The 27,044-nt window shown below is 34.5% G+C and overlaps 1 protein-coding gene across 2 annotated transcripts in view; it reads right to left on the bottom strand.

Moving 5' to 3' along the window:
* LOC140046743 (prominin-1-A-like) overlaps nucleotides 1-27,044 on the bottom strand; it is a 65,565-nt gene that overhangs the window by 8,439 nt on the left and 30,082 nt on the right. For both annotated transcript variants that reach the window (XM_072091452.1, XM_072091453.1), the window contains 18 exons: nucleotides 26,210-26,296; nucleotides 25,955-26,018; nucleotides 25,170-25,240; nucleotides 24,367-24,424; nucleotides 23,825-23,883; nucleotides 22,980-23,209; nucleotides 22,667-22,793; nucleotides 22,194-22,297; nucleotides 21,912-21,996; nucleotides 21,263-21,409; nucleotides 19,805-19,903; nucleotides 19,484-19,567; nucleotides 14,460-14,513; nucleotides 14,215-14,295; nucleotides 8,144-8,212; nucleotides 7,587-7,676; nucleotides 3,428-3,546; nucleotides 3,020-3,048 (listed from right to left, as the gene is read on the bottom strand). In XM_072091452.1, the coding sequence (XP_071947553.1) occupies nucleotides 3,020-3,048; nucleotides 3,428-3,546; nucleotides 7,587-7,676; nucleotides 8,144-8,212; nucleotides 14,215-14,295; nucleotides 14,460-14,513; nucleotides 19,484-19,567; nucleotides 19,805-19,903; nucleotides 21,263-21,409; nucleotides 21,912-21,996; nucleotides 22,194-22,297; nucleotides 22,667-22,793; nucleotides 22,980-23,209; nucleotides 23,825-23,883; nucleotides 24,367-24,424; nucleotides 25,170-25,240; nucleotides 25,955-26,018; nucleotides 26,210-26,296 (1,657 nt within the window). The remainder of the gene's footprint in view (nucleotides 1-3,019; nucleotides 3,049-3,427; nucleotides 3,547-7,586; nucleotides 7,677-8,143; nucleotides 8,213-14,214; nucleotides 14,296-14,459; nucleotides 14,514-19,483; nucleotides 19,568-19,804; nucleotides 19,904-21,262; nucleotides 21,410-21,911; nucleotides 21,997-22,193; nucleotides 22,298-22,666; nucleotides 22,794-22,979; nucleotides 23,210-23,824; nucleotides 23,884-24,366; nucleotides 24,425-25,169; nucleotides 25,241-25,954; nucleotides 26,019-26,209; nucleotides 26,297-27,044) is intronic.

Genomic DNA, 27,044 nt, shown 5'->3' with positions numbered 1-27,044 from the left:
GTAATGTATTAGCAGTTTCAGCAGCTTAAGCTAAACTTTACAGCATGTCATAATGCATTAAGCAGTATCAGCACATCATAAGCTGTAAGGAGCTTAATGTTGTATATTATTAGCAGTTTCAGCAGCTTAAGCTAAACTTCACAGCATGTCATAATGCATTAAGCAGTATCAGCACATCATAAGCTGTAAGGAGCTTAATGTTGTAATATATTAGCAGTTTTAGTAGCTTAAGCTAAACTTCACAGCATGTCATAATGCATTAAGCAGTATCAGCACATCATAAGCTGTAAGGAGCTTAATGTTGTAATATATTAGCAGTTTCAGCAGCTTAAGCTAAACTTCACAGCATGTCATAATGCATTAAGCAGTATCAGCACATCATAAGCTGTAAGGAGCTTAATGTTGTAATATATTAGCAGTTTTAGTAGCTTAAGCTAAACTTCACAGCATGTCATAATGCATTAAGCAGTATCAGCACATCATAAGCTGTAAGGAGCTTAATGTTGTAATATATTAGCAGTTTCAGCAGCTTAAGCTAAACTTCACAGCATGTCATAATGCATTAAGCAGTATCAGCACATCATAAGCTGTAAGGAGCTTAATGTTGTAATATATTAGCAGTTTTAGTAGCTTAAGCTAAACTTCACAGCATGTCATAATGCATTAAGCAGTATCAGCACATCATAAGCTGTAAGGAGCTTAATGTTGTAATATATTAGCAGTTTTAGTAGCTTAAGCTAAACTTCACAGCATGTCATAATGCATTAAGCAGTATCAGCACATCATAAGCTGTAAGGAGCTTAATGTTGTAATATATTAGCAGTTTCAGCAGCTTAAGCTAAACTTCACAGCATGTCATAATGCATTAAGCAGTATCAGCACATCATAAGCTGTAAGGAGCTTAATGTTGTAATATATTAGCAGTTTTAGTAGCTTAAGCTAAACTTCACAGCATGTCATAATGCATTAAGCAGTATCAGCACATCATAAGCTGTAAGGAGCTTAATGTTGTAATATATTAGCAGTTTCAGCAGCTTAAGCTAAACTTCACAGCATGTCATAATGCATTAAGCAGTATCAGCACATCATAAGCTGTAAGGAGCTTAATGTTGTAATATATTAGCAGTTTTAGTAGCTTAAGCTAAACTTCACAGCATGTCATAATGCATTAAGCAGTATCAGCACATCATAAGCTGTAAGGAGCTTAATGTTGTAATATATTAGCAGTTTCAGCAGCTTAAGCTAAACTTCACAGCATGTCATAATGCATTAAGCAGTATCAGCACATCATAAGCTGTAAGGAGCTTAATGTTGTAATATATTAGCAGTTTTAGTAGCTTAAGCTAAACTTCACAGCATGTCATAATGCATTAAGCAGTATCAGCACATCATAAGCTGTAAGGAGCTTAATGTTGTAATATATTAGCAGTTTTAGTAGCTTAAGCTAAACTTCACAGCATGTCATAATGCATTTAGCAGTATCAGCACATCATAAGCTGTAAGAGCTTAAACACATAAATTAGCTAGATATAAATGCTATATTCTTTTTTATGGTTTTTTATACTCAACAACAGTTAAGAGCATGTGCAGCATTGCAAAAAAAAGCTATAGCAATGCTAAAAATAGCAATAGCAATTTCTATGAAAAAGCAAAATTAGCATTAGCAAAGCAAAACATAGCTTAAGCAGTGAAAAAACAGCATTAGCAGTGCTAAAAAAGCGCATCATAGCTGCTTTAAAGCTTAAGCAAAACATAAGCTATGCAAAAAAGGGGAAAGAGGTTATATAAGAGCTTATTAAATGCTTCATTACGTGTACAGCCCCATTAGAGAATGTGTTCATTTTTACCCGAAGTTTTTCAAAACTTCGGGTAAATGTCACTTAACCTCCTACTGTGACATGTGTTTATATAAGTCCAACTTTGATAGGCAGGTCGTTAAACCTTTTGATCATCACAGAATTTTGCTAGTTTTTGCCTGACCATTGACCTTGAATACTGAAGAATGTACCTTGTCCTAATCAATCAATTACAAGAGAGCTAATAAAATCACAGGGGTAAAATAGGATTCAGGTAATTTATCACCTGCTTAGTTGATTTATCTGATAAGGATTTTGACCAAAAAGTTCTAATGGGGATGTACACCTAATGTTTATTGTGCAAAATTAGCTAAAGATACAATTTATTTATGCTTATTTATGCTTTTTATGCTTTAACCAATCCTGCACCTTAGTGCTTTCACTTGTGCCTGCTCACAAGAAACATCTATACATTTCTAACAATTTAAAGGAAGTCACTTTTTTTTAAATATTTTGGCTCTTTTCTTAGATGAGAAAACACTACATTCGAGATTTACGAATCATTATTGCAATTATTACACCATTGGTCGGAACATTTCGTTGATAACATTTACTCTTACTGTGGAACCTTTCAAGTCGGAATTGTAGTCTCAATTATAATATGAACTTTTAGTTTTGTGGACACTTTAATGTTTTATCTTGTGAACAAATAATATTGGTTTTATGTAAATTCCGCCGATAATTTGATGTCAAAGGAATAAATCTACATTTTAATTTATAAGGCGTTTTTCTTAATTTGATTATTTAATATTTCTTTGAAATTTTAGTTTCTTGCTTGAAAATCGGGTTACAAATATCCCACTTTTTTTTACCAAGACTATAGGTTTTGTGGCTTTAGGCCTTAGGTTACATAATGATTGTGCACATGCAGGAACATTGGCATGTAGTATCTCACCCCATTATTTGATTCTAATTTCAGAACAAAATACATAATATGTGTATGTATAGGTCCTAGCTCATTGCGAATTGAAAAAACTCCCTACAAACGACAAAACTTAGAAGTCACCATCACTGCAATGACCTTTATCGGTGAAGTAAAGGTCAGCAGGTTACACAATCCCTCAAGATAACAAAATTAAAATGAAAAAAAAGAGAACATTTAGAGTAGTAGACTTTGGTGATAGACATGCTTAGACTACAAGATAAAATTAAAATTGACTTACCCATTCTTATTAACATTCCTGATCTCAATCTATAATTCAAAAAAAGTAAGTGAACAAGAACATTAGATAGATATAATTCAATAGTTACAAAATTTATATTTTGGTGCTTATTGGAAATTGGGCACTAAGCTTTTTAAAACTCCTTTTGTTTTTCTTCTTTTTTCTTCTTTATTTTTGTAGACTTAAGCTCTGTCTACACTATCAAATTTTTGTAACAAAAAAATGTGATGTGCTCATATATGGACATGATGATGTCATATCACTACCATATTTGGGCACATACAGTACACCTCTTTTGTCAAACAAGTTTGATAGTGTAGACAGAGCTTTATGAGTGAAAACGATTGAACACATTTTATTTCTATACATTATAATATATATAAATATACTTATTTACAACAAACTTACTCATCATAAGTTTCGTCAGGAAACTTCATTTTTCTGAAATACTTGGCAAGCTTGACGGAGTAGACAATGCCAGCCAACATAAAGAACAGGCACCAACCAATGCAAAACCAAAGGGAGTTCTACAATAAAATCGAAAAAAAATCCACAACTACATATGAATTTACAGCATTATCAATAACTAAGGTCCTGTTTCTGCTGCGAAAAAATAACCGGTTAAATAACCATTTGAACTAACACTAAATTTCTTGGAAGCAGAAACAGGAAAAATTTTTTAATAACTGGTTAAATGGCAGCTTGAAAATATCGGTATAGGATTGACAGCTGTAGTATATTGAACGTTTGACTGCCGTATCGCATAAAATTTCCCCCCGAAAATATTTCTTTAAAATTGTTGTGCCTTAACCCTTTCACTGCGTAGCATTAGTCCCACCATGTGCGTAATATTTATTTAAGAAAAAAATATGATTTTAATAAATTGCAAAAAAAATACTAAATGAGATAATTTTGTAATTATTTTTGCGGTCTACAGCTAATTTGCATATTAATGACGTCTTGTGATGTCATTATCTTTGAATTCCTGTTTTTTCAATCCAATGATAAAAACTATGTTTTCTATAAGAAATTCTTATGGAATATAGGTTTCCCTCTGGATATTGATGAATATATGTATAATACATAAAAATATAAAAAAAAGAAGAAAATTATGCGTAAATTAAAGTTCTGGGTAAAAAACATTGAAAAATAAAATATTCCAACAAAATCTCTGTTAGAGAAAACTAACAATTATTTTAGAATTTTTGTTGTGCATATTACGATGAATTGATCTATTGGTATAGGTAAAATTTGGCAACTGGAGGATGAAATATTATGTTATCTATTCCCCAGAGGGCGCAAGTTGAAATCGATATTAACAATATAGAGGGCGCATGTTGTGATAAAAAATAGTTAGTATATAAAAATAGTAATGAATTGCAAATTTCTTCAAGTTTATCGAAAAAATATAGTGTGTGCTATATATTATAGGCAAATACGATTAAATCATTGTTTTTCCCATACACGGTAATACCGGGTATACGCAGTTCAATAACATTTGTACCGTACTAACGCGGGTATAAGCCCACCCCCGACTTTTGACTAATTTTCATGAAAAATGAGGCACTCGGGTATAAGCCCACCCATTAATTCAAAGATCTACAGTGTGTGCTGTAATACATTATTTTTTGCATTTGGCGACGTCCATACACCGCATACACCTACCTTTGATCATAACCAAGCTAGGCTAATATGGAGTATGGTAGAAGCGGCCGCCAACCAAAGCGGCCGCCAGTTTAATATCGTCATTTGTATGGAACGCCATGTGCGCTTTAATCTTTGATTGTCGTTGTCAACGCCATGGCCTATGGCGAGTTGAGTTACAGCTGTGTGTATGGTCAAACCAATAAATATAAGCCAAATCATGTACTATCAAATCTTTATATTTCTATAATAATTAAGTTTGCCTGCGGATAAATCAATGTATATTTTATTTGTATTTTAATATTAATAACTAACTAAAAATATATTTACATTATATATTATTATTATATATTTTATCTTCTTGACCCGACGTTTCTTGAGCACTCTCCTATCGAATCTTTATACAGTATTGCATTAATAATTTACGTACGGTATTGGCGAATATTTATATCTCATTTACATACTATCTAATCTTCATACAGTATTGCAATAATAATTTACGTACGGTATTGCCGAATCTTTATATCTCATTTACATACTATCGAATCTTTTTACAGTATTGCAATATAATAATTTACGTACGGTATTGGCGAATATTTATATCTCATTTACATACTATCGAATCCTTATACAGTATTGCATTAATAATTTACGTACGGTATTGCTGAATCCTTGTATCTCATAGAATCTTTTTACAGTATTGCAATAATAATTTACGTACTATTAAGGTATTGGCGAATCTTTATATCTCATTTACATACTATCGAGTCTTTATACAGTATTGCATTAATAATTTACGTACGGTATTGCCGAATATTTATATCTCATTTACATACTATCGAATCTTTATACAGTACTGCATTAATAATTTACATACGGTATTGCCGAATCTTTATATCTCATTTACATACTATCGAATCTTTATACAGTACTGCATTAATAATTTACGTACGGTATTGCCGAATCTTTATATCTCATTTACATCAAATCTTTATACAGTACTGTATTGCAATAATAATTTACGTACGGTATTGCCGAATCTTTATATCTCATTTACATCGAATCTTTATACAGTATTGCAATAATAAGTTACGTACGGTAATTGCCGAATTTTTATATCTCGTTTACACTGTACTATCGAATCTTGGTTTTTATTATTAGTAATAGGGTGTGTTATACATTTAAGTGTTATTCCATTGTAATACATTGTTTGTGTTTTCAATGAAGCAACGTGAAGACGAAAACGCGACCTTCTACAGCACTATTCCTGGCCGGCCGCCAGTCGAGTTATTAGCAGAAATTCACGTAATTAATTACCGTACCGTACAGGCACTTGCGTCTTATTTTAGTATTTAAAACTAATTTTAAATTGATCAATATTTATATATCTGAAGGTATAAAACAATTTAGGATATTAGATAAATAAATTGATGTCATCATGTTATTGTAATTAAATTATGTTTGCGAACACGTACTACTAACAGTAGTTACTTTACTAATATATTAATATACAATAACAAATATATATATTTTGATTTGATATATTTTATTGAAAAAATATATATATTATTCTTAATAATTGGCATATTATATATTATACAATAAAAACACCACAATGTTTTTTATTGACTTTATTAAACATATATATCATTTAGAACAGTTAAAGTAAGTAATCATCGATTCGCCATTTCGTTTAAAAGAAGGTATCACATTCAATCTGTCAAAAAAGAGAATATATTACATAATATTAATAATGTAAGTTGTTATTTACGTCCGAGGAAAAGAAAACCTGACGATCGAAACAATGACAATCAAAAATGACAAAACAACGACAATCAAAGCGCACACGGCGTTCCATACAAATTACCGTTATTAAACTAGCGGCCGCTTTGGTTGGCGGCCGCTTCGACCGTAATCCGCTAATATCACACGCTAGGGTAATATACGCTAGGCCATATGAGGCCTAGCGGTCCTGTTTGTTTACACTCCATCACGGTCGAAGATCGCTTCACACAGTACGCTCGAATCACAAGTCGCCAAAACGGAAAACCCCTATTTGGTATCGGCTGCCATAAACAAGCTTATTAAATTTCTTTGGTACATTTCTATCTAACGAACATTGTATACTTGATTTTCTGCTTGATAAATTCTTGTTCAATTGATGTTTAAAATAAGATATTCTACGATAAATTACACAAACTATAAGCTCAATTTTCCGACACTCTACACCTCGTGTATTAGTGAGGGTGCTCGCATGGTGGTTTCAGAGGAGGAATGTCCATGATTAAATACACAGTACATGTGCTGTTTTTGACGATCTGCATTTTTTTATCCTTGGGTATAAGCCCACCCCCCAAACTTGACGTGATTTCATGTTCAAGGAGGGTGGGCTTATACCCACGTCAGTACGGGTATATACCCAGTAGTACCGGGTATACACAGTGAAAGGGAATGCTGTGTATGATTAGGCAAATTTCACTATTGTGAATGTGAGTTTGGTGCAAGGTTTATGTATTTAGCTATTCACAGTTGAGATTCCTGGTCCAATTTGTGCTGAGGATTTTTTTTCATCATCATTATTATTTTTTTTAATATTTTATTATTATTAATATTTTATATTCTAATTTTTTGGACTGTGAATCTAGTTCAACACATGTTTTGATGGAAAATGACAATGGGTCATAAATAAGCAAAATAATAATAAAAGGTGGTCCAGAATTGGGATCCTAGTCCGGATTGCCTTTAAAATTTAATGGAGTAGTCCGTTACCACATATCTATCAGTGGTTTCAATTTGATAAAGATCTGGCAATAAAAAAAAAAATCCTGCAAAGTAACTAACACATGTGATCGACCAAATTCATGAACACTAAAGACACCTACTGTACTCAATATAGTGGCATACACAAGATCATTGTACCTACCCATGACTGTATCAAAGACACACAAATTAAATTCACAGAATCTTCATAAAAACTGTACAAAGGTTTACATCGTCCAACCTCAGTCTGGACCTGAAAAGAAATAACCAAAAAATAAGTTCTTTTTATGCTGTTCTCCATGATCACCACTTCTTTACATAATTATTAAAAATTTGTGTATTAGAACTTGTATCTTTCCATTGAACACGTTTACTGCCAGAGCTTATGAGGCACTTGAGCAGGGATCGGAGGAAAAATAAGGCATTAAAATATGTCAAAAATAGCCAAGGCCTCTAGCGTTTTAGGGCAACTAAGTCTTCCTAAACAAGGGGCCTCGGGCCTTTGCGTTACGGCACGGCAAGTATACTCATTCATCATCAAACTTCATGGATACTTATTGTATCACATGCCTATACCCTGATGCACTTGAATACTGTTGAACTGTACAAGTGTACACTCAGCAGTAAGACATATCGCACCAATTTATCATATAGTGTTTGAGAGGTCAATTAAAAAAAAATTATATTTGGCATGGAAATGAAAATGTGATCATATCAGACCTGATCATTAACATAGTTGACATACTGTTCAGCATAACCAAGGACACGATCACTGTATGAGGACACTTCCTGTTAAACAAGAAGAAAAGAAAACAATATTAGGTATTAAAACTAAAGCCCTGTCTACACTATCAAACTAATTTGACAAAATAAATGTGATGTGCCCAAATATGGTAGTGATATGCTTAAATATGGTAGTGATATGACATCATGTCTATATGGGCACATCACATCTTTTTGTCACATCAAGTTTGATGATGTAGACAGAGCTCAAGAGTGGATTACAGTTGATATCTGTAGTTTTCAGTGAATATATTGTTACTGATGCTAAAAATAGTAGTTTTTTTTGTGATTTAAGCCTTGGTAAGTATTGAAACTGAGTTTACGATTAAGAAGAGTGGATGTGTGGTTTCTTAAAATCTTCATGCATTGTCAATTTAAATTGGGGCTGGGCTCGAGTTAGCTGACGTTGGATCTGCCATATTGTGTAGGTATATAACTAAATAACAATCTCCTTCCCATACCCCCTTCAGATCTGCCACATTGTGTAGATAACTAAATAACAATCACCCTCCCATTCCCCCTTTGGATCTGCCACATTGTGTAGATGTATAACTAAATAACAATCCCCCTCCCATTCCCCCTTTGGATCTGCCACATTGTGTAGGTGTATAACTAAATAACAATCACCCTCCCATTCCCCCTTTGGATCTGCCACATTGTGTAGATGTATAACTAAATAACAATCCCCCTACCATTCCCCCTTTGGATCTGCCACATTGTGTAGGTGTATAACTAAATAACAATCCCCCTCCCATTCCCCCTTTGGATCTGCCACATTGTGTAGGTGTATAACTAAATAACAATCACCCTCCCATTCCCCCTTTGGATCTGCCACATTGTGTAGATGTATAACTAAATAACAATCCCCCTCCCATTCCCCCTTCACATCTGCCACATTGTGTAGATGTATAACTAAAAAACAATCCCCCTCCCATTCCCCCTTTGGATCTGCCACATTGTGTAGATGTATAACTAAATAACAATCACCCTCCCCTCCCATTCCCCCTTTGGATCTGCCACATTGTGTAGGTGTATAACTAAATAACAATCCCCCTCCCATTCCCCCTTTGGATCTGCCACATTGTGTAGATGTATAACTAAATAACAATCCCCCTCCCATTCCCCCTTTGAATCTGCCACATTGTGTAGATGTATAACTAAATAACAATCCCCCTCCCATTCCCCCCTTCACATCTGCCACATTGTGTAGATGTATAACTAAATAACAATCCCCTCCCATTCCCCCTTTGGATCTGCCACATTGTGTAGATGTATAACTAAATAACAATCCCCCTCCCATTCCCCCTTTGAATCTGTCACATTGTGTAGGTGTATAACTAAATAACAATCCCCCTCCCATTCCCCCTTTGGATCTGCCACATTGTGTAGATGTATAACTAAATAACAATCCCCTCCCATTCCCCTTTTGGATCTGCCACATTGTGTAGATGTATAACTAAATAACAATCCCCCTCCCATTCCCCTTTTGGATCTGCCACATTGTGTAGATGTATAACTAAATAACAATCACCCTCCCATTCCCCCTTTGGATCTGCCACATTGTGTAGGTGTATAACTAAATAAAAAAAAACCCTCCCATTCCCCCTTTGGATCTGCCACATTGTGTAGATGTATAACTAAATAACAATCACCCTCCTATTCCCCCTTGGGATCTGCCACATTGTGTAGATGTATAACTAAATAACAATCCCCTCCCATTCCCCCTTGGGATCTGCCACATTGTGTAGGTGTATAACTAAATAACAATCCCCCTCCCATTCCCCCTTTGGATCTGCCACATTGTGTAGATGTATAACTAAATAACAATCCCACTCCCATTCCCCCTTTGGATCTGCCACATTGTGTAGATGTATAACTAAATAACAATCCCCCTCCCATTCCCCCTTTGGATCTGCCACATTGTGTAGATGTATAACTAAATAACAATCCCCCTCCCATTCCCCCTTTGGATCTGCCACATTGTGTAGATGTATAACTAAATAACAATCCCCCTCCCATTCCCCTTTTGGATCTGCCACATTGTGTAGATGTATAACTAAATAACAATCCCCCTCCCATTCCCCCTTTGGATCTGCCACATTGTGTAGATGTATAACTAAATAACAATCCCCCTCCCATTCCCCCTTTGGATCTGCCACTGTCATTGTGTAGATGTATAACTAAATAACAATCACCCTCCCATTCCCCCTTTGGATCTGCCACATTGTGTAGATGTATAACTAAATAACAATCCCCCTCCCATTCCCCTTTTGGATCTGCCACATTGTGTAGATGTATAACTAAATAACAATCACCCTCCCATTCCAACTTTGGATCTGCCACATTGTGTAGGTGTATAACTAAATAAAAAAAAACCCTCCCATTCCCCCTTTGGATCTGCCACATTGTGTAGGTGTATAACTAAATAACAATCACCCTCCCATTCCCCCTTTGGATCTGCCACATTGTGTAGGTGTATAACTAAATAACAATCACCCTCCCATTCCCCCTTTGGATCTGCCACATTGTGTAGGTGTATAACTAAATAACAATCCCCCTCCCATTCCCCCTTTGGATCTGCCACATTGTGTAGGTGTATAACTAAATAACAATCCCCCTCCCATTCCCCCTTTGGATCTGCCACATTGTGTAGGTGTATAACTAAATAACAATCCCCTCCCATTCCCCCTTTGGATCTGTCACATTGTGTAGGTGTATAACTAAATAACAATCCCCCTCCCATTCCCCCTTTGGATCTGCCACATTGTGTAGGTGTATAACTAAATAACAATCCCCCTCCCATTCCCCCTTTGGATCTGCCACATTGTGTAGGTGTATAACTAAATAACAATCCCCTCCCATTCCCCCTTTGGATCTGTCACATTGTGTAGGTGTATAACTAAATAACAATCCCCTCCCATTCCCCTTTTGGATCTGCCACATTGTGTAGATGTATAACTAAATAACAATCCCCCTCCCATTCCCTCTTTGGATCTGCCACATTGTGTAGGTGTATAACTAAATAACAATCCCCCTCCCATTCCCCCTTTGGATCTGCCACATTGTGTAGATGTATAATGCCTGGTGGTTATGATGCTTGGCTGCCAATCCAAGGGTCCTGGGTTCAAGTCCTGTCATATGTCAGGATTTTTTCTAATGACAATTTACAACTCCACTCCCAAAGACTTGTAATAAAGACTTTGTTTATGTAGAGCATTGTGTGTATATGTTTGTCTCGTGAACGGATTGCCACCTTTAAGAAGGATAGTGATTGAATTTGCTTATGGTTATCCTTGGCAATTTGCCTAAATATATAAAAGAAAGAAAGATAACAATCCCCCTCCCATTCCCCCTTTGGATCTGCCACATTGTGTAGATGTATAACTAAATAACAATCCCCCTCCCATTCCCCCTTTGGATCTGCCACATTGTGTAGATGTATAACTAAATAACAATCCCCCTCCCATTCCCCCTTTGGATCTGCCACATTGTGTAGATGTATAACTAAATAACAATCCCCTCCCATTCCCCTTTTGGATCTGCCACATTGTGTAGATGTATAACTAAATAACAATCCCCCTCCCATTCCCCTTTTGGATCTGCCACATTGTGTAGATGTATAACTAAATAACAATCACCCTCCCATTCCCCCTTTGGATCTGCCACATTGTGTAGGTGTATAACTAAATAAAAAAAAACCCTCCCATTCCCCCTTTGGATCTGCCACATTGTGTAGATGTATAACTAAATAACAATCCCCCTCTCATTCCCCCTTTGGATCTGCCACTGTCATTGTGTAGATGTATAACTAAATAACAATCCCCTCCCATTCCCCCTTTGGATCTGCCACATTGTGTAGATGTATAACTAAATAACAATCCCCCTCCCATTCCCCCTTTGGATCTGTCACATTGTGTAGATGTATAACTAAATAACAATCCCCCTCCCATTCCCCTTTTGGATCTGCCACATTGTGTAGGTGTATAACTAAATAACAATCCCCCTCCCATTCCCCCTTTGGATCTGCCACATTGTGTAGATGTATAACTAAATAACAATCCCCCTCCCATTCCCCCTTTGGATCTGTCACATTGTGTAGATGTATAACTAAATAACAATCCCCCTCCCATTCCCCTTTTGGATCTGCCACATTGTGTAGATGTATAACTAAATAACAATCACCCTCCCATTCCCCCTTTGGATCTGCCACATTGTGTAGGTGTATAACTAAATTAAAAAAAACCCTCCAATTCCCCCTTTGGATCTGCCACATTGTGTAGGTGTATAACTAAATAACAATCACCCTCCCATTCCCCCTTTGGATCTGCCACATTGTGTAGGTGTATAACTAAATAACAATCCCCCTCCCATTCCCCCTTTGGATCTGCCACATTGTGTAGGTGTATAACTAAATAACAATCCCCCTCCCATTCCCCCTTTGGATCTGCCACATTGTGTAGGTGTATAACTAAATAACAATCCCCCTCCCATTCCCCCTTTGGATCTGCCACATTGTGTAGGTGTATAACTAAATAACAATCCCCTCCCATTCCCCTTTTGGATCTGCCACATTGTGTAGATGTATAACTAAATAACAATCCCCCTCCCATTCCCCCTTTGGATCTGCCACATTGTGTAGGTGTATAACTAAATAACAATCCCCCTCCCATTCCCCCTTTGGATCTGCCACATTGTGTAGGTGTATAACTAAATAACAATCCCCCTCCCATTCCCCCTTTGGATCTGCCACATTGTGTAGGTGTATAACTAAATAACAATCCCCCTCCCATTCCCCCTTTGGATCTGCCACATTGTGTAGGTGTATAACTAAATAACAATCCCCTCCCATTCCCCCTTTGGATCTGCCACATTGTGTAGGTGTATAACTAAATAACAATCCCCCTCCCATTCCCCCTTTGGATCTGCCACATTGTGTAGATGTATAATGCCTGATGGTTATGATGCTTGGCTGCCAATCCAAGGGTCCTGGGTTCAAGTCCTGTCATATGTCAGGATTTTTTCTAATGACAATTTACAACTCCACTCCCAAAGACTTGTAATAAAGACTTTGTTTATGTAGAGCATTGTGTGTATATGTTTGTCTCGTGAACGGATTGCCACCTTTAAGAAGGATAGTGATTGAATTTGCTTATGGTTATCCTTGGCAATTTGCCTAAATATATAAAAGAAAGAAAGATAACAATCCCCCTCCCATTCCCCCTTTGGATCTGCCACATTGTGTAGATGTATAACTAAATAACAATCCCCCTCCCATTCCCCCTTTGGATCTGCCACATTGTGTAGATGTATAACTAAATAACAATCACCCTCCCATTCCCCCTTTGGATCTGCCACATTGTGTAGATGTATAACTAAATAACAATCCCCCTCCCATTCCCCCTTTGGATCTGCCACATTGTGTAGGTGTATAACTAAATAACAATCACCCTCCCATTCCCCCTTTGGATCTGCCACATTGTGTAGATGTATAACTAAATAACAATCACCCTCCCATTCCCCCTTTGGATCTGCCACATTGTGTAGATGTATAACTAAATAACAATCCCCCTCCCATTCCCCCTTTGGATCTGCCACATTGTGTAGGTGTATAACTAAATAACAATCACCCTCCCATTCCCCCTTTGGATCTGCTACATTGTGTAGGTGTATAACTAAATAACAATCCCCCTCCCATTCCCCTTTTGGATCTGCCACATTGTGTAGGTGTATAACTAAATAACAATCCCCCTCCCATTCCCCCTTTGGATCTGCCACATTGTGTAGATGTATAACTAAATAACAATCCCCCTCCCATTCCCCCTTTGGATCTGCCACATTGTGTAGGTGTATAACTAAATAACAATCCCCCTCCCATTCCTCCTTTGGATCTGCCACATTGTGTAGATGTATAACTAAATAACAATCCCCCTCCCATTCCCCCTTTGGATCTGCCACATTGCGTAGATGTATAACTAAGTATTAACTGGAAGTTGACAACTGTTACTTACTCTATCAATCAATGAACCAATATTTGAGTCAATATAATTCTGTGCTGCTTCAATTTCAGTCAGTGTAATATTAACATTCATCTATTTTAGAAAATATACAAATAAAATTTAATATAATTAATAATAATTGTAATCCTACATTTTACCTATTAGAGATATGTAAACAAAATTGAATTTACAGAGAGTTCCTGTGCTTAAAGAAGTTGAAAATAAAATGCACTGTATCTTATACATAGTGGCAATACCTCAATTTGGTTAGTGGAATCTTCTAAATCATCCAATGCTGTAATCAGAGCATTCTGTAAAATGTATCAAATAATCAATGTGAAAATATTTATAGCAAAAAACCCCCAAAAAACAGTAGAATAATTATGAAATGTAACTGTTAGCTTTATGCTAGTAAAGTGAGGTTTGGCTTTGACATCAACATAAACATCATTGTTTTGACTAGTGACCAATATCGTTACATTGTGCCCACATTATATTCATCAACATTACTTGAGGCAGTTATCGAAGAAACTCTCTTTAATACTTTACTTCCTTTTTGGAAACTGTACTAGTGTATATACTCTATAAGAAACTTTAAATAATATGTGACTTTGTGATTAACATACAGTGAGTGTTAAGCTATGATTTGCCTCATAGAAACAATCAGTGCTCATCAACAGTATTCCATTTCATGATTATCAAATATATTGTATACTGTAGATCTGATGCAAGAGGGCGTTTGGAGGCGTTTTTACGGCTCCAAAATTTGAGATAATTTCTCTTGTTTTTTTGATATATTGTTTTATTTGATGACTATGCTTTATACTTTTCCAAAGAAGAAGGTATTGTGACTGAAAGGAGGACAGTTTGCACCAGTGTACTGTCGTTTACGTTAATTTTGGGCTTTGACAGCTAGCCTCTGTCAATACCGATTAATTATTTTGATTGACAGGCTTGCCTAACGGCTTCACAGGTGTGCTACCCGCTATGATGTCATCCAGCTGCGGCGTTCAAAGTCCTACCTTGGGTAGCCAGATGGAATTAACTAATGACATAGACGTGCCATCAACTAGTACCAGTGACCTACTATCTTCTGTAAGTGAAACTACTATTCACCAACCAGGTGATGTTTTTATTAATGAATTATTGTGCTTTCTTGTTAATAACATGGTTTCAATGACATTTGACTGTCTTCACGCTATCACCATTGCAAATTTCACGTTAAATGACATTAAAGATGCAAAGGATTTACTATGTAAGTGTGTCCCCGATACGGAAAATAATGTGCACAAACCAAGACGAAAAGGCGATATTATAGTAACTGATATGCTCAGTTACCTGGTAAATTGTGATGTATCGTCTTTACCTACATTCACCGCCGCAAATCTTTCTAAAATACCATTTGTAGATGTGGAACACATTGATGCAACTTTGCTGCTCAGAGATTCACAAACTGCGATCGGATTTTACCATGATGAAGGCAGATATCGCTTATGCAAATTGGCCCAGCAAGTGAGAGAAGATATGCAGACACAACATTCTCCTGCACTGACTAATCGTAAATCTTAGAATTATCCTACTAAGCAAATAATTTTTCCCGATGAACCGTATTATAAACCACATGATTGTAAGAATTCTCAAATTCCGTCCGCTGAAGCAATAGTTGGGGGAATATCCAAGAGTACAGAAGGGAATCCCCGTAAGGGGAATTCTCATACTAGTGAAGGCGATTATCAACTTAATTGTGTCATCAGCTTTTATTCCTATTAATCCAACGAAGACCTTCGCGTCTGCTGTAAAGAACACAAAGGTGAGCTCAGGCTGGAGCGATGATAAGGATGGATTTCGCTTTCAAAGAAGAAAACAACGCCGTCAGTCAAAATTTAAACGAGGAACCGGTGATGAGGGTATTATACTTAAGGCTAGGCCTCCACCACCTTACAAACTATACCTGGGTAAATATGGATAATGACACTATGCAATCATACCTGAAAAGAGCCAAGAACATTACTGTCACCGTCAATGCTCTTGAAAGTAAACGAACAGACTGTGCCTCTTTCATGATACAATATGAATTTAATACTAGATTTGAACTGAATGCATGAATCCTAAAAAATTCTCCAAGTTAACTGGAATAATGTTAAGACGGAGGATATAAACAATTTTAATGAGATAACTGAATCTTTACTTAGTAATCTTACTCTCAACTGCGATGGTTTGAATTGTAATTATTCCTCATGTAAAGATGAATGCCATATCATTATATATATTTTCTACTGTTTGTATCAATTTTGATCTGATTTTGCTGAAATCCTGGAGGGTACTTTGGATAACTTAAATACCAAATTACGTTGCCTGTCCGAGAGACGTGTCAGGTATCGTCACCATTTACATACTTTTCTTTTACATCGTTCTAAACATTCGGCCCCTAAAGGACTTCAATTTTATGTCACATCTGGTTTTCAATTTGCAGATGATGGCATGCGTTCTCGTTGGAACGCTGTCCTTTACAAAAATGCTTGTCAACTCAATGAGATCCAAATTGGTAATCCTCACTGAGTTTGACGTTGAAATTCACTCTAGAACTAAGAAGTTGAAAAGAGTACTTCCTGCATCCGAGTTTCAAAACAAACTTAGGATTATCTCCAATGGAGGATATAAACAATTTTAATGAGATAACTGAATCTTTACTTAGTAATCTTACTCTCAACTGCGATGGTTTGAATTGTAATTATTCCTCATGTAAAGATGAATGCCATATCATTATATATATTTTCTACTGTTTGTATCAATTTTGATCTGATTTTGCTGAAATCCTGGAGGGTACTTTGGATATTACTTAAATACCAAATTACGTTGCCTGTCCGAGAGACGTGTCAGGTATCGTCACCATTTACATACTTTTCTTTTACATCGTTCTAAACATTCGGCCCCTAAAGGACTTCAATTTTATGTCACATCTGGTTTTCAATTTGCAGATGATGGCATGCGTTCTCGTTGGAACGCTGTCCTTTACAAAAATGCTTGTCAACTCAATGAGATCCAAATTGGTAATCCTCACTGAGTTTGACGTTGAAATTCACTCTAGAACTAAGAAGTTGAAAAGAGTACTTCCTGCATCCGAGTTTCAAAACAAACTTAGGATTATCTCCAATGATTGCCGTAAGCAATCAACGGTAATGGCCCGAAGGGGACATCACAAATTTGGTCTACCTGCAGACTTAGTCATTTCAACACAAATGACTCTACCTTCGGATGATTTCAGGGGTTTTAGGAAACCCTGCATAAGTTTCATTCGGACTTATAACAAGAATCGGAGCAACACCTTCAGTTGTAGAAATTAATTGTCGACTTTCCGAAGGAGAGAAAAAACTTCTTTCCTGAGGACTTAAATTCTGCCCAAAACCAAGGCAGGTCGGCGCACAACAACTATCTTTTGGATATGGAGTCTTTCTCCAGAAGATTACGATTACGTGAATATTTTGCTGATTCAGACAGCAGCACCACGCAAAACAAAGGCAACATCAGCAAATTTCAACCAAAAAGTTCCTGGAATCCACCTAAAAATCGTTGTCCAGCTTTAGAAACATTTATTCAGGCTATTGAGGAGGATGTACAAAACTATGTCCCGAGTTCAGATAAACGTGACAGTCTCTCAAAACAAGACTGAGGCAGGCCATTGCCAAATTGCGTCAGCGTAATGATATCATCATTAAACCCGCTGATAAAGGTTCTGCCACTGTTGCTATGGACATCAAATTTTATGGAGAGGAATCCTTAAGACAGCTAAACAATCCTCTTCATTATCGTAAACTTACAACGGATCCCACCCCAGAAATTGAGGATAAGGTGGCCAAATCTGTTTCTGTGATGGTAAAAAAACACTCCCATCGATCCTAGGATTGGACCTCATTTGGCACAGGTTAATCCAGTTCCAGGCAGATTTTATTTCCTACCTAAAATCCACAAAGCAGGGAATCCTGGTAGACCCATTATTGCGGGCAATGGCACTGCTACAGAGAAAATTTCTGAATATGTGGATGATTTACTTAGACCATATGTGACTGATCTCCCTTCATACATTCAGGACTCCACAGACTTTATCCGCAAAATTAACCAAATTCAAAATTTACCTAATAATTCTATTCTGGCTATATTAGATGTTTCATCGTTGTATACTAATAACCCTCACGATGTGTTTATATATATATATAAATCCAAAGGCAAATTACTCAAAAAAATGACAATGCTGTGGGTATCAGTGGCTGGATCTCAATGGAGATACAAAATGACAATAATGCTGTGGGTATCAGTGGCTGGATCTCAATGGAGATACAAAATGACAATGCTGTGGGTATCAGTGGCTGGATCTCAATGGAGATACAAAATGACAATGCTCTGGGTATCGGTGGCTGGATCTCAATGGAGATACAAAATGACAATGCTCTGGGTATCAGTGGCTGGATCTCAATGGAGATACAACAAAAAAAATCACTGACAAAATGACAATGCTGTGGGTATCAGTGGCTGGATCTCAATGGAAATACAAAATGACAATGCTGTGGGTATCAGTGGCTGGATCTCAATGGAGATACAAAATGACAATGCTGTGGGTATCAGTGGCTGGATCTCAATGGAGATACAAAATGACAATGCTGTGGGTATCAGTGGCTGGATCTCAATGGAGATACAAAATGACAATGCTGTGGGTATCAGTGGCTGGATCTCAATGGAGATACAAAATGACAATGCTGTGGGTATCAGTGGCTGGATCTCAATGGAGATACAAAATGACAATGCTGTGGGTATCAGTGACTGGCTTTCAATGGAGAAACAAAATGACAATGCTGTGGGTATCAGTGGCTGGATCTCAATGGAGATACAAAATAAAAAATCACTGACAAAATAACAATGCTGTGGGTATCAGTGGCTGGATCTCAATGGAGATACAAAATAAAAAATCACTGACAAAATGACAATGCTGTGGGTATCAGTGGCTGGACCTCAATGGAGATACAAAAAAAAAATCTTAATCTAAGAGCTCATAGAACAAAAAAACAAATATATATATATATAATATCCAATCTGCAGACAGTACTGTTTCGATCTTATTAGATCTCGTCAGAGCAGCTCAGGTTTCGAAATATATATATATATATATTGTTTTTGTTCTATGAGCTCTTAGATTAAGATTTTTTTTCTCTTTTGCTATGGATATATTATGTCACCATGGTATTCAGAAATAAAAAGATGAATGAATGAATAAATGTAGTTGTCTTACCCTCTTTGCAACCATTGGATCAATAAAGTTTGATTGTAAATCTGTCAGATAACCTGCCATTGTGTTCAATGCTACTGCATCGCTCTGTAACATAAATCATTGAATTCTTTTAAAAAATGTGGCCTTTCTGTGGTAGAAGATTGACATAATGTATTATTTTTGTAATTATTACACAAGCTGTTAACATTACTTTTAACATAGTAACACTATTGCATACTGTTGATTAGTAAATAAACAAACCCCGTTGGAAATTTGTAGGTGTCCCTGTCATGTTGAAAAATAAATTATAATAACTCGGTCAAGCTAGGATAGCTTACTTACCCCAGTAATTCTGTTAGTAGTAATATACTTTGTAATGGTTTCAGCAGACACTGACAGATCGTTAGGATCATCACTATACATCGTGATATCTTTAATTAACTACACAAAACAAATAATAATAATAAACTTGTCTAATAATGTTTTTCGTAATCATAAAAGCTGTAACCTATACAAGATTATTATAAAAATATAAAATAACAATGTCTATTTTCATTTTATATTTGTTTTTTTATTGTATTGCATATTAATTATTTATTTAATTTTATTCAATTAATATTAAATGGATGTTTAGATTTGATCTTATTTGTTCAGTGGCCATGGACTTGTGTCATAGTTCCAATGAATATGTAAAACTGTTTTATGTCTGTGTACTTAACACGTTCACTGCCACGGCGTATTTATACGTCAAAAATTGCGTGTCGCTACTTGTCAAAATCGTAGCACTTTTGTATTGTATGTAGAATCGCTGGCAGTGGTGATTGGAACAGGAATTATCGCATGGCAGTTTATGAATGATGTACGTAAACGATAATCTAAAAATAAATGTCATATGTTTGTTTGTGTTTATTCCCTCATGCAGTGAATATGGTTGATACGATGGCGCCCTCACACTCAATATAATCATCTCAAACATGTCATAAATTGCGCTAATAGTAAATAAAAATAATAAAGGATGAAATGATTCAGTGTGGTTTACTGTTTTTATCTCTCGATGATAGGGTGGGTCAGAGGATGGGGGTCAGATATTGACCCCATCATGATAGTCTGTGACCAGATGTTACACTTTCAAACTGTAATTTAATATGTAAACGGGACTTGGCACTGGGACAGAAATTACGGAAAATGCCTTGGCAGTCAATGTGTTAATGTAATTCTTTTTTTTTTTGTATAGATTGTGTCTATGAGGAGGGGCATCAGTGATGAATTTGTTTGTGTCTCTATGTCATCCCTCGACCAAATAATACTTTTTTATTTGTTTAGTCAATGTACATACTCTGTTCAGATTCAGATTTAATTTTATTTGCCAATTAAAATGGAAATAGTATGAGTACATTTTCACAATTCTAAAATGTATATTAGTAAAATTATAACTATATAAAAGAAAATATATAAACAAACTTACAGTATACAGTATTATTTGAAACAATCAATATTTGAAAACAGACATGAAAAAACACAGGGATACTATATTTAAAAACGACATAAAGAGCATCAAAAATACTAATAAACATTACTTTATACAGGTTCCAACAATTAGTTAAAAAATAAAAATGCTGACTTCTATGCTTTGATTCAATGTTCAATGTTGATGATTTTGTGATTAGAGGGAGACTTTACACAAGAAAAACCACATTTACACTTTATTATCCTCTTTAGCCCAACTGTCTTGGACTTGATGTCAGACATTTATGATTCAAAATTTTGAAATGCAAGACTTGAATGAGATCACAGACTTACCTCTTCATCGAACAGTGTAAAGTTGATGGAGATAACGCTTGAATGTCTAAATTCTTCAAGTGTTTGTTTGCCGCTGTCTGATAGAATATCAATATTACTAAAGTCACCAGTGATGTTTTCAAGCTGACTATCAATATCAGGCATAAACTGGAGAAAAGAAGAATTCAACATTTTAATTGTTTTCATTTAATATTACAATTATAAAAGGGAATAATATAAGAATAATTAAGCACCTTGCTTGGCTATGTGCGCTTTATAAATCTTTTCACCTTATAATGTTTGTGCTAATTTTGAAGATGGTCTACACTATTAAACTAGTTTGAAAAAAAAAGTGTGATGTGCCCAAATATGATAGTGATGTGACATTATCATGTCCATATATGGGCACATCACATTTTTTTTTTGGTCAAAATAAAGTTTGATAGTGTAGAGAGAGCTTTACAATAAGATGATGTCTATCAAGATTACAATTATTAAACTATGATGAAAATGATGATCATGACAATGAAAATCATGATGAAATAATTAATGATTTATTAATTTAAATATATTTATAAAGTTATTAATCAATATATTCTAGATTGAGTTTTTGTAGACAGAACCTCCATTTTAAACCAAAAATATAAAAGATTAGCAACATAGGCAATACCTCTTTATAATTCAGGTACTCAGAAATGTTAAAGAGATACTCCAATTTGAATGCGGTGTAAATAGCTTCATTTTTTTCACAAGCACTGTAAAATAATATTTCATAATACAGATTGTTACATATTTAATACAAACAATTCTTACTAAGCATTTGCCAAGTACATTATTCTTTTCTTTGCAAAATAACATCCAGAATTCTCTGATTATTATCCACAATTTTGTTGTAAATAGTTTTACACCAAGAAAAAACACATTTTCAGAGATTATAAAAAAAAATGCATACTCAAAAATTGCAGTAATTGTTAGTGGTATAGAACTGTCATTAAGAATGCGGTCTGACAAGAAATAACCATCAACACCTGGTATTGCACCCTTCTTATCTACCGTCTGAAAAGAGACGACGTTAAACATTGTTTAATAAAATTCTAGACATTTTATCGTAAGTCACTTATTTATTTATTTCTTGTTACTTCTTAGTTTATATACCAAACAAATATTTTGGCAAAAAGCATACAACAAAACATAACTTTCAGGACACTACGATTAAAGATTGCTTATCCGCAGAGTTCCTTTTTGACTACAGTAAATACAATGATTTTATAATTACTCAAATCATATATTTCATGTACAAAATGTTTTATGAAAAAAGTGAAAAAAAAACTTAAGTGTAAAATTTCATATACTAAGTAACATAAGAGGTAACGTCACAATGCTTAGCAACAATATGTTAATGAGCGACAAAGATTAGAAAGTTACCTCTTTGTATACTTCACCAGATTGGAAAGGATCACAGAAAAGTCGATCAATCGGACCACCGATGATAAACGGAAGGGTGGTTAAGATCATTAGAAATGTGCCAAATATGAACACTAGAGCTGCACCACTATAAAACAAGAGTAGAAATATGCTTAGCTTAGCTATAAATTATACTTTTATAAGCTTTTAAAAAAGTAACACAATATTAAAAAATGCATGTGTTTTATCTTTAATAAACTGTGTAAACTGTGAATTGTACCGTCTGTAAAAGGGTATTAAGATGTAACAAAATTGTGTTCATTGTTAAACTTACAGTATAAGAAGGCATCCGCCACAGTTTGAGATACAACCTCGTTCAGTAGGTAAAGCATCGCTTGATCTTCCAAGCAAGCCACAGCTCAACCCAAGCAACCAAATAATAGGCACTAAGAGAATGAGACCAAAGATGCCAGCCATCATATATACACGAAATACATCATACTTTTGGGCCGTCTCACCAAAGTCATAAATATTAGATGACAAGGAATCCGTCACATCTAGTACCTACAAAGATGAAAAAAAAACACATTCCAGTTCGCTCAGTTATTTTATAGCAACTAAATGGACCATGTCCAATTGATTCTATTGTAGTTACTGCAGTAATTATATTTACTACATTTTTAAAAACTATTTTCATGTTTATGCGATTATTTAGTCATTGCTTTAATTTTCAAACACACTGTTCATTGCAAGCAGTAAAGAAATTTTTACATGAGGCCTAGATCAATAACCTGGACTTTATCAATTTCATTTTTTTTTTACTATTTTAGTAAAGGCTTTTAATTTAAAGATGTATTGCACCCCACAAGAACATGAAAAATGAAGATTATTCATTACTCATAAAAAAATAATAATAATACTAATAATAATACTAATAATAAAACTAATAATTTTTGGTCAAAGTTAATAACTATTGTGACATTAAAATGGCATATTAAAAAAAAAACAGGGGACCAATAACAGGGGACCAAAAGTCTTCTTTTTCTAAAAAAAATTATTGTGATAAAAATAGCTGAAGAAGCCCATTGCAGCTTTGTTGTTGCTCCTTCACTTGCTACAATAAAAATCTACATACATTTTACCTCTTTTAAATGTAAGTTATAACTTGTAAACACCTACCGAATCTAACGTAAAGTCACCAACTGCGTCTCGAAAACCTTCAATATTTTCTGAAATTGCTGTTAATAAAAATACATTTTATATGACTCTTAATGCCAATTTACACACACATGAGCGGTAACGGTAATAAAAATATAGAATCTATGCTATTTCTTATGACAAAACGTTGAGTGGAGATTCTATGTGGGACAAGCTACACGGTTTTCTGCTTACCTATACCACTTGTCTGTCTAAACTGGCCTTTAATCATTGACTTACATAATAATCATGTAGGAATTAATTAAAAACAAAAAGTGCTTAGACACTTTTAAGTTTGCAATAAAAATATATTACTTGCATTATATGATCATGCACCTTAGTATGTTATTTTATAATCCAATTCCTAAGTAGGATCTCATGAACGTTAATTGGACTTCAACCAAGCTTGAATGTGTAATAATATTCATAGCAATGAGAATATGTTAATGTCGCTCAGTCAATGAACTTCAGAAGCTGTTATGAGCAAGTAATGCAAACAAATGCTGTGGTAACCAAATACTTACAATCAATATCAGACCGAGTTGAATATACATCATAGTCTTGGGCCGTCTCATCTAATACCTACAAAGATGAAAAAAAAACACATCCCAGTTCGCTCAGTTATTTTATAGCAACTAAATGGACCATGTCAAATTGATTCTATTGCAGTTACTGCAGTAACTATATTTTACTACATTTTTTATGTGAATGCAATGATTTATTATGCTTTTTCGTGTTTTTCAAACACACTGTTTATTGCAATGACTGACTCAACTTCAACATTGACACAAACTGTTGCAGAACTCTATGTAGTTACTGCAGTAAAGTAATTTTGACACGATGCCTAAGTCAATAACATGGCTTTATCAATTTCCTTTTTTACTATTTTAGTAAAGGCTTTTAATTCAAAGATCTATTGTCCCACCAAATAATGAAAAATGAAAGAGAAAAAAAGATTAATAAAAAAAGAATTTGAATAGGCCATTCATATCGCAGTTTTAATAATGTTAATCACTTCTGTAGAAAAAACATTTATAAAGACAAAATAAACGATTAAATTCAACCAAAAACCCATTGACATCCAGCCAATTGGACTATTTTTTCCTTTAAATTACATTTTTTCAGGAGTAAATAATTTTTTTCCCATCAAATTTTTGACAAATTAAATAACTATTATATGACATTAAAATGGCATATTCAACAAAAACATTAAAACAAATTATTTTTTCAGGGGGTGGGAATATATCTTCAAGTCTAGGTGAAGAAACCCATTGCACGTTTGTTGTTGCTCCTTGAATCATTACAATCAAATTCTATGTAAACATACCGAATCCGACGAAAGATCATCAACTGCATCCTGAATATCATCTTGGAAACCTTCAATATTTTCTGAAATTGCTGTTAATAAAAAAAATACAAATAATGTTAATCACATTTTATATGACCCTTATGCCAATTTACAAACACATGAGCGGTAACGGTAATAAAAATATAGAATCTATGTTATTTCTTATGATTGTTTAATACAAAGCGCAGAGGGATGGGCGGTTTCCGCTCGGGATAGATACAGATTTTATGTGGGACAAGCTACGCGATTTCCGATTACCGTTACCGCTCGCCTCTGTAAATTGGCCTTTAATCATTTTTTCACATATAATAATTATGTCTCTATTTTGTAAATGGTGGTCTCTGCTTAAAGTCTATTTTTAGACTTATTTTGACCACCATCCACATTTATACTTCATTAGTATAACTATATAATTAACTATAAAGAAATATATTATATATTATTATTTGTGGAAAATCAATAAACAACAATGTAGGAAAACAAAAAGTGCTTTATAGACACTTTAAAATTTGATATAAAAATATATTACTCTCATATATGATCAAGCACTTAGTATGGATAACTTTTCTGTTGTTTTCCCTTGATGTTATGTTATAATCCAATTCCTAAGTAGGATCTCATGAACATTGGACTTCAACCAAGTTTGAATAATGTCTAATAATATTCATAGCAATGAGAATATGTTAATGTCGCTCAGTCAATGAACTTCAGAAGCTGTTATGAGCAAGTAATGCAAACAAATGCTGTGGTAATCAAATACTTACAATCAATATCAGACCGAGTTGAGTTTGTCAGGGTTTCTGGAATGTCTATAAACGTCTGTTCACCCTTTATATTATAAAAACAAAGAATAGTTATTATATTTTATAACACAACTAAAAAAAAATTTTGATCATGCATGATCGTTAAATAGTACTTTTTTCATAATCCGTCAATATTACTATATTTAGCATTAATTTTAAAAATAACAAAATTAGTTTATGAAGTTCTGGAAATAATATAATAATAAAAAAACATACTTCCACAGCTACAGAAGCCAGATCATCATCTTTCAGTCCTTGTAATTCATTTATAGATTGGTCAACAGCAAATTGCGGAAAGAGACCCTAAACAAAACTTGCATATTTTATATATCACAATCATCTATATCAATAACTAAAACATAGTTACATAATTTCAAAGTTATATAATCAGGCTGCTGGGTTTTTCTGATAAAATCCAACCTAAATTGTTTTCAAGATTGGTTATTCCTATTTAAATAATAAATAAAATATGTTTTCTTTTATTTATATAGCTTATTTTGTTTATATAAGTGCATAAATTATCATCACTTATCAGTGTCATCACACACATTGTACTTAAATAAAATCTTTTCTCTCTTTCCGCTTCAATCGAAAACAAGTAAATTGTAAATTTTAATATTTCATAGCAAATACTAGAAACTATTAAAGTTGACGGTTTGGCACCTCAAACATAAACTCATCAACATACAAATTATAATAATCAGATGGTTTGCTATGTAATTGTACTCAATGTTCAGTTCATTAAGAACACCTTGTGAAAAGCTATGAATTCTAGTGGAGGTACGTTGCAAGTTGGAATCTTTTCAAACCCAAATGTGTTCTCAGTTTTGAGGGAAATGTACTCTCTAGTTCTATAATACTAATTCTTCCAAAGATATAACTAATAATTTGTCAATCTTTAAATCCAACTTTTGTAAATTTATTTGAAATTCTATTTCATTATTTATGGCGTTTTTTTGATATCTAATATATGTTTAATTTATTTGATATAAGGCATCCTGTAATTGTTAGCTGCAATTTAAATAAAATACTTTTAAAAAATCTACATAAA

This window comes from Antedon mediterranea, chromosome 4 (genome assembly GCF_964355755.1).
Source record: "Antedon mediterranea chromosome 4, ecAntMedi1.1, whole genome shotgun sequence".
NCBI classification, from domain to species: domain Eukaryota; kingdom Metazoa; phylum Echinodermata; class Crinoidea; order Comatulida; family Antedonidae; genus Antedon; species Antedon mediterranea.
The sequence above is the reverse complement of the archived record's forward strand: the minus strand, read 5'-3'. Positions and strand labels throughout refer to the sequence as shown.